We start from the raw sequence: 8,891 nt of genomic DNA on the forward strand, positions 1-8,891 counted from the left end.
ATATTATGTATACAGTGTTCTGCCCGCCTGTGCCTGCATGCCAGAAGGTAGCATGATTTAGAGCCACCATGTTGGTAGGTTTTAAAGAATAGACTAAGACTGGTTCTGCCGTGTCAGTGGTGGCTCCCTGTCTATGGACAGAACGCTATCAAACTCTGGCTTGGGATCTTACCTCACAGGTGCTTTCTGGGCAGTCCAAGGAAACAGAACTGAAGGAGAAGAAAAAAATATATATACAGCCTAATTCTTACTGTCGTTTGTCCTCATCCTCATTTAGAATCTAATAACTTCACTGTAGCTGGTTTGCCTCTGGTTCAGGGTGTTAGTCATGGCTTAAGTGTTAAGAGCTTTGAAGAGATGCATATATCCCTGTTTTCCCTATTTTCCAATCAGAGAGGCATTATTAGTACTAACTCAGGAGTTTCTTCAGCATGGTGTGCTGCTGCTTCAAAAAAAATCAGGCCATATAATTAGCCCAGATTCAAGGAATGGGGAGACAGAATCCATACCTTGTGGGGGAAGGTACAAGAAATTGTAACTGCATCCCCGCTGTGATCATCCACATGTGTACCTGAGTGTGCTTGTGTGTATATGAATTTTGAACAGCTGGAAAGAACCTGGACATTCAGGTTAGTTTTCTTCTGATGTTAGTTATTATTCTTCATTATTTTAAAGAATGCTTTGGAAAGTTTTCCTGAACTAACAATTATTACGCGAGACTCTAAAGCAAAAAGTGGAGGATCTGCTATTTCTAAAATCAAGATGAATGGCAAAACTTACAATAAGAAAACCCTAAGGACTTCTAAAACAACCACTAAGTCTGCACAGGTAAGAACATATTGCTTAATGAATGTATACCTTTTTCACTTAACACAGCTCCTATGAAACCATTAAAAGAAGCAAATGTTTTATCATGAAGGGTCAAGTCCATGCGGTAGGAATAAGCAGTTGTGGTCTGAGGAGCAGGCACTCTGTTGTTTTTGTCCTCTGTGTGCCATGAACTGTATCTGGCAAATTGTGAGTGCTCACAGAATTTATAAAATAGACTAGTAAGAGAAAGTATCCCATGTTTAAGCTTATGTGTTTCTATATAGTTTTGAACCATTTTTAATTTATTAAAAAGTATCTGCAACATGTTTTGAAGTTTGAAAAATGTTTTCTGAGCTGGGTGGTGGTGGTGGTGGGGCACACCTTTAACCCCAGCAATCAGGAGGCAGAGGCAGAGGCAGAGGCAGATGGATCTCTGAGTTTCAGATGAGCATGGTCTACAGAGTGAGTTCAGGACACCCAGGGCTAAAACAGAAACCCTGTCCCGGGGAAACAGGGTGGGGGATGGGGGCGATAAAATGAATTCCATAAGCCAGGCATGGTGGTACATGCCTGAATCCCAGTACTTGGTAGGTAGAAGCAGAAAGTCTCAGCAATGTAGCAATTTCAAGGATATAGGAGAGCCTGTTCCAAAATAAAAACTATTTTTTATAGAATTACATTCACAAATGTAAGAAGTATGTAGTTACTGCATATAAGAACAATCAAGAGGCCAGGCACAGTGGCCCATGTCTATAATTCCAGTACTCGGGGACAGAGGCAGGCAGATCTCTGTGAGTTCGAGGCCAGCCTGGCCTACAATTCAAGTCCAGGACAGCCAAGGCTACACGGAAAAACTCTGTCTCAAAAAACAAAAACAATCCATAGGGCCAGATGTGGTGTCACACACATTTACTCTCAGAGAGGCAGTAGGATCTCTGTGAGTTCTAGAACAGCCAGGGCTATAATGAGTGACCCTGTCTCAGAAAAAACAAAACAGTGGTATTTGTTATTTTTCTTTCCTTTTTTTGTTTGTTTGAGACAAGGTCTCAAGATGCTGGCCTGGAATTTGCTGTTTAAACAAGGCTAGCTTTAAACTCACAGACCCATCTGTTTCTGGAGGGCTAGGATTAATAATGCCACCATGCTTGCTTTAAAATTATTTAATTTATTCAAAGAAAAATAGACCCATTGATTGTCTCTCAGACAACTACAACAAAATGCTTTGTGTATTTATAGTGTGCAAATACAGTTCTAAGTACTGGAGGACTGGAAAGATGCCTCAATCACACCTATATACATAATCAAAAGTAATAAAATAAATCTAAAGCACTAGGGGTACCATAGTAAAGGGTAGTAAAAAAAAAATCCATGCTTTCATATAATTTCTATTTCGGGAATAAAGGTACAGATACAATAAGCACAAAGTTACTCAGGTTGTAGGTAGGTAAAAAATAAGTTGGAACTGGTATGGATGCTGTTGATCAATTTGTAGTGGGTGATTCCTTTCTTGTTAGAAAATAAAATGTTTCTTAAATTTATATATCTAAACCTAGCCTAGAGGAAAAGACGAAAGGCTGTGTAACATGCTGTCAGCCTTATTTATCTCTGAAGCCATAATAGAAATCTTTTACTCTCCCCTGCAATGGTAGTTCCTGCTTACAATTACATCTTAATTGCTTGGGAGGCAAATGGCAGGAGGATCAGGGGTTCAAGGCCAGCCTCAGCTTCATGAACCCAGTTTTAAGAAGGAAACAGAGATGCTGGAATAATCCTAGCAGTGGGGAGGCAGAGGCCGGTGGTTCTGAGTCCCAGGCCAGCCAGAGCTGCAGAGAAGACCCTGCTGCTACAGGTGCGGGAGGTGGCAGGAAGGCTGCCTTTTTGTTATCTGAAATGTTCCTATTTAGATTGTTCTAAAATGCTAGTTTGTTTTTCAAATAGCGTATACTCATAACATGATAAAAGATGCATTAAATGTAATTTAAATTCAAGATTCTGTGTATATTAATACAACCTCATACCTAGCTATATAATACATTTTTCCAGGTTATTTTTTGATTTTAGCTCTGATGCTTCATGAAAAGTACCTGTAAACTTCTTTCTTTTTTAGGAGTTTGCTGTAGATCCAGAGAAAATACAGTTATATTCATTATATCATTCACTCCATCATTATAAATACCATGTTTATCTGATATGTAAGAATGAGGTAATTTCTTTTTATTTATTTAAAATGAAATAACATGTTTTTCTGAATTTTCATTGTTTGTTTGGGTTTGTTGTTGATGTTTCTCTGTGTAGCCCTGGCTGTACTGGAACTCACTCTGTAGAGCAGGCTGGCCTCAAACTCACAGAGATCTGCCTGCCTCTGTCTCTAGTGCTGGGATTAAAGGTGTGCACCACCACTATCTGCTCAGCAAAACCTATTCTAATCAGTACTATAAAGGAGCTTTTTTCTTTTTTTTTTAATTTAATTTAATTTTGTGTGTTTTGCCTGTATATATGTCTGTACACCATGTTTGTAATGTGATTTCAGAAGTCAGAAGAGGGGGCATCAGATCCTCTGGAACTAAAGTACAGACAGTTGTGAGCCACCATGTAGATGCTAGGAACCAAACTCAGGTTTTCAAGAGCAACAACTGCTCTTAACTATTGAGCCTTCTCCAGCTTCATAGTACTGAGTTATGTATATCAGGGGTTAAATTATCACAGAGCTGTACCTGAGATGTTAACGCAACATCTTACCTCAAATAAAAAGATGTTCTTGGTTTGTTGTTTTATGCGTGTGTGTGTGTGTGTGTGTGTGTGTGTGTGTGTGTGTGTGTGTGCACGTGTGTGTTTGTCTTTGCTTTTTTGTTGTTTTCAAGACAGGGTTTCTCTGTGTAGACTTGACTATCCTATAATTGCTTTGTAGACAAGGCTGGCCTCGAACTCACAGCAATCCACCTGCCTCCCCAAGTGCTGGGATTACAGGCATGTGCCACCATGCCTGGCTAGAAAGATGTTCTTAAATCTAAAGGAGAGAGCCGAGATGGTAGATGCAAACTAGATTGCCTATTTTTATAGTGATCCGAGATAGAGTTGACATCAGTGTTTGTCATTGGGTAGGCGGTAACATAGCTCAGTGGTTTAGAGCACTGGCTGTTCTACCCGAGGACCTGGGTTTCTGGCATCCATATGTCAACCTTTGTAACTCCAAGGAACCTGACACCCTTTTATGGCCGCTGTGGGCATTAGGCACTTAAGTGGGTGCATATACATGCATGTAGGCAAAACACCAATTTATATAAAATAGTATTTGTCATTGGCTTTTAATAAAATTGGAAGGAATTGAGAAAGCATGAAGCGGCAGAGCATGGTGGTGCACACCTTTGATCCCAGCACATAGAGGTAGAGGCAGGTGGATCTTTGTCAGTTTGAGCCCAGCCTGGTTTACAGAGCTAGTTCCAGGACAGACACCGCTACACAGATAAACCCTGTCTTGAAAAACGAGAAAACATGAAGCACTTTACTAAGACTTTTACCCTGCCCTTTTGATCTCATCTGAAGTTATCTGAAAAACAAATCATTTGCTATGACTGGGGATAAGGGTGGGTGAAAGTGATCAGCCTGAAAGCATGTTCATGCCTTTAATCTTAGCACTCAGGAGGCAGAGGCAAGAGGATCGCTGTGAGTTCGAAGCCAGGTCTATGTAGTGGGTTCTGGGCTAGCCAGGACTACGCAGTGAGGCCTTTCTCATTTCAAACAGACAGACCAAAAAGGTAGTACTTACAGGTATGTTTGTAAGGCCTAGAAAGGATTTAAGTTTTAAGTGATATGTGTAAACTAATGCAACCGTTTCTTTATTTTAGATATCATCTGTGCAGAAAAAAAATGAAGATTTAGGACAGGAAGAAATTGTTCAGCTTTGTATGAAAAATGTAAAGTGGGTGGAGGACCTATTTGAAAAATTTGGAGAACTTCTAAATCATGTACAACAGAAATGTTCCTAACATTTCCACAAAAACCTGTTTTTATAGCACTAATGAATTGTGGAAGGATAGTGTCACAGATAATCAAATCTCCAGCAGTGGCCTCTTGCGACATCCCCACTGCCTGGGGAACCAGACCTCTGTTGAGGACAGTGGTGCTGCCACAGAAGCCAGTCTTTTTATCCTAATGAATGATTTTTCTACTTTTTAAACTGTGGGGTGATTGAGTTTTTGTTTTCAGAAACATCTATTGGCAAATGATAAAGTGTGCACTAAATATAATTTTATTGCGAAAGAAATAACATTGAAGTGACTGGCCTTTCCCCCATGACTGAAATGAACGAAAGAGGTGGCATAAAGCGTTTGTGTACACTGTGTAAACGATCTGGTGTGCTGTGGCATCCTGTAGGAGAATGTCTTCAGTGTAAAACAAGCTCAGAAGCTGCGCTCTGCTCTGTGGACTCGTTTAACATGTCCAGGAATCTGGGCGTGGAACTGTGCAATTCTGTGACTGCTTTTTGTGTCGAGTTATATTGTGATGAAAAAGTGACGTACTATTTTCCCTGTTGCAAAGAAAAGTATTTTTGTTTATAGTGTGTTTTTCCTTTGGAAATTTTTCAATTATACATTTTATTTTACTAATAGTTGTATTTTTCACAAAGAAAATGTGGTTTTAATTGTTCCCTCTCTATACTTCATTGTTTTCAGTAAACCCTGTGTAGGTACATGTCATTAGCATTGTAGATTCTGTCTTGAAGTGGCCATATTTGTTCATATAGTTTTGCCCTAGTGTTACTCAGAATCTTCATTTGGTGCTAGAATTAGTTTAGCTTTATAAATGGGACTGTGTGAAACACTGCATTTAATTTCATTTCATAAAATAAATTTCTTACCAAACTAGCACTTGATTTATACTGATTTGTCAAAGTAAAAATTAACTATTGCTGGGCATAGTAGTGAATGCCTTTAATCCCAGCGCTCGGGAGGCAGAGGCTAACTCGGTCTACATTGAGAGCTCCAGGACAGCCAGGACTACATACTGAGAATGAGAACTTGTCCCCCTCACACCCCCCAAAAATTAACTGCTGCTACATTTGATGGCCCAGTGGGTAAAGGCATGTGCAGTGAAGCCTGGCAACGCACACTGTGGAAGAAGAGAACCAACTTCCCAGAAGTCATGTCTGCACACACACACGCACACACACGCTCAGTGGTATGCAGTGTTACACACAGCTCTCTAACTCTCAGAACTGGAAGTGGAGTTCTCCTTTGGTGCCTTTAGCCCGTACACACACTAGTGTAGCCTTCTTGAGTTTGATAGCATTTCAAGTGGTTTAGCTGAATGTATTAGGTTCAACATGACCTCGTGCTGTTTATTTTTGTTGCCAACAGGATGCCTTGTTTGTGAAAAAGATTTAATAGTGTCATTCTAAATGATGGCCTTTTTTAGGATTCTAAGGAAGTTTTCAATCATCATACCTTTGTTTGTTTTACCACCATTTAGTGCCTTACTCCCCATCTAGAAAGCAGTGTTACTGTTCAATGCCCAAATAAGACATGCTCATGTGGACAAACTTGTCTCGTTTTGAGAACAGGTAATACTTACACTTAAAACGTCAGTGAACTGCCAAGAATTGAAGTTAACATGCCACTTGATTTCAGAATGCCACTCATAACACTGGGTGAAAATGAGCATCTCAGTTAGGCTTACATACTTATTTCTGGTAAAAGCAATATCCTTAACATTTGTACCTGCTGTTAGACTCTCTAGTACTAAGTAATGGGAGTTTCCAGGGTCAAATGTTCCATTTCTGAAAGTTTTAGAAAACTTACTTTAAGAACAAAAGCAACCTATTAGGCCTATTTAATATAACTCATATGGGTGATGCCGTTGGCAGGAGAATCGTCAAGCAGAGGAGTACAGGAAACAGCCATATTCCATTCTGATAGTATTGACCCTGGATACAGTATCTTTCCAAGAGGGAGTTGATATGCTTATATACCTTTAACTTCATCTTGAATTAAAGTAAAAGGTACATGTTTGAATTTCATTTTGATGAATAAATTTCTTAAGGTAAATCTTACTACAAAAATATCCTTGTTCTTGTTGTTGTTGTTGTTGTTTAAAGCAGGGTCTCACACTCTAACCCAAGCTGGTCAAAACTCACTGTCTAGTCCAAGCTGGCTCCAAATTCATGGCAGTCCACCTGCCTCAGCCACTAGAATGCTGGGATCATAAGCATGAGCCACTATTGCCTGGCTTTCCATTTCTTTTTGAGGGCAATTGCCCTCAACCTGTTAGAGTTTTATTCCCATTAATAAAACACATTTCACAGTGTAGAAGGCCAAGTCCTGTGATCCTCAGAGACCCTGTTTAGATGCATTGTCACCTCATTTATTCTCTATAGCATAGGAAAGCAGCCAACCTCAGGCCTTAGAGAAAAATAGGACTATATCATAACCATACACCAGTTCTTTCTCTGTAGGAAGCTAAGTACTTAGTTGGTTAGTGTTTGCCAGGGAAATGTATGATATAGGAAAACATTTAGGTTGTAGAAAAAGAGGTAAAGCACATGTTGCCATAAGCTAGGAGAATGTTAAAGATTGGATTCTAGCCGTAGAGCTCTGGAGGGTTGGAGAATGTAGCTCAGTGAAAAGCGCTTGGCCAGCATGTCTTGGGGCCCTGGGTTCCCTCCCCAACCTCTATCCCTCAAGCACACTTAGAGATCTGGGGTAATTCCATGTAAAAAGTATTCTGTGTTGATATTTGTTACTAGCCCAGAAAAGTGGTTGCCAAAGGGGCTTCCTTGCTATTTTGATATAAACTAGTTACTATTTGATCCCCAACAAGACTAAATTTGTGGTGATTTATCACAGTAAGGTGAACTAGAAACTGTCCATTTTCCTATTATTTTTGCCAAATTAAAGATATTGGTAAGGTAGGAATTAATCATGTTTTAAAATGTGTAATAATTTTTCCCATTATTTTGAAAGCTCTAAATTTATTTAAATTTCTACAACTTGAAAAAGTATAGAAGGGTTTATACATTAGAGCTATTTTCAAAGCTTCACATTTTAAAACTAATTTTTCTATTAATTTACTATTTATTTTCCTTGAAGCGGATAAATTCCAACCTATAGCTCTGAAGATATACCCATAAAGTTGTTTTTGTTTGTGTGTTGGTATCCATTACTGGTTCAGATGAGTGGTTAAAGAAAGGGTCTCCTTCCCACTTTCCTTATAGTCTGGTCTCTAGGGAAACTCATTGAGTCCCTAATGAGATCAACACTCGGGTTATTGATGCAGCTTTGTTTCAGATGTGTAGGTAACAAACTTATTGTATTTGCAGAATGCATTTTTTTTTGTTTTGTTTTAAATGTTTTAGTTCACAAAAATGCTTTTCAAATACAGTGAAGTAGCCCAGGATAGCTGCTCCTGTGTCAGGCATAATTGACACAACTGCACAAATGGACAATGTATAACTCTGTTCTGTGCATTAACTCAGATGCACAACTCTTGACATCTGTGTTCACAAATGCATGTTTTTGAAAATCACCTCTATTTATAACAACTAAGGATAAAAAAACCTGCATTTGTAGGCCAGAATTTTCAATTGGTCCATTATACCTAATGTATGGAAATGTGAAAGACAATTTTGTACATTTGTTACTAACTCAGATCATTAAAGTGAAAACAATTTTTTAAACTAAATCAGAATGTGTTTGGGTTTTTTACACTTTTAAGAATTGAAAGCAGCAGATATTGTATAAGTTATACATTGTGTTTTTCTTGGAGAATACATAAAGTATCACCAGACTAGGTTGTATAGTACCAGCGCTTGGAAGGCAGAGGCAAGCAGATCCCTTTAGTTGAAGGCCTGCTAAGGCTATATTGTGAAACCCTGTCTCAAAACAAACCCTAAAGCCAAGTATTTCAAGTGAAGTTAACATGTAATATTTTGTAACTAGGTTAGACCACTATTAAAAACACTACTTTACAAGTGCTAGAGAGATGGCTCAGCCATTAAGCCCTTGTTCTTACAGGGGAGCTGGGTTTGATTCCCAGCTCACACATGGCAGCTCACACCCATTCATCCCTCCAGAGAATCTGACACC

The 8,891-nt window shown here is 39.1% G+C and overlaps 1 protein-coding gene across 1 annotated transcript in view; it reads left to right on the forward strand.

Moving 5' to 3' along the window:
* Qser1 (glutamine and serine rich 1) overlaps positions 1-8,487 on the forward strand; it is a 60,980-nt gene extending 52,493 nt beyond the window's left edge. The window contains exons 10-12 of the mRNA XM_055599493.1: positions 676-828; positions 2,918-3,013; positions 4,656-8,487. Coding sequence (XP_055455468.1) covers positions 676-828; positions 2,918-3,013; positions 4,656-4,796 — 390 coding nt within the window. The 3' untranslated portion in view covers positions 4,797-8,487. The remainder of the gene's footprint in view (positions 1-675; positions 829-2,917; positions 3,014-4,655) is intronic.
* Positions 8,488-8,891: the final 404 nt, after the last annotated feature.

Source organism: Psammomys obesus, unplaced genomic scaffold (assembly GCF_907164565.1).
Source record: "Psammomys obesus unplaced genomic scaffold, mPsaObe1.curated_primary_1811, whole genome shotgun sequence".
In the NCBI taxonomy this organism is placed as follows: Eukaryota; Metazoa; Chordata; class Mammalia; order Rodentia; family Muridae; genus Psammomys; species Psammomys obesus.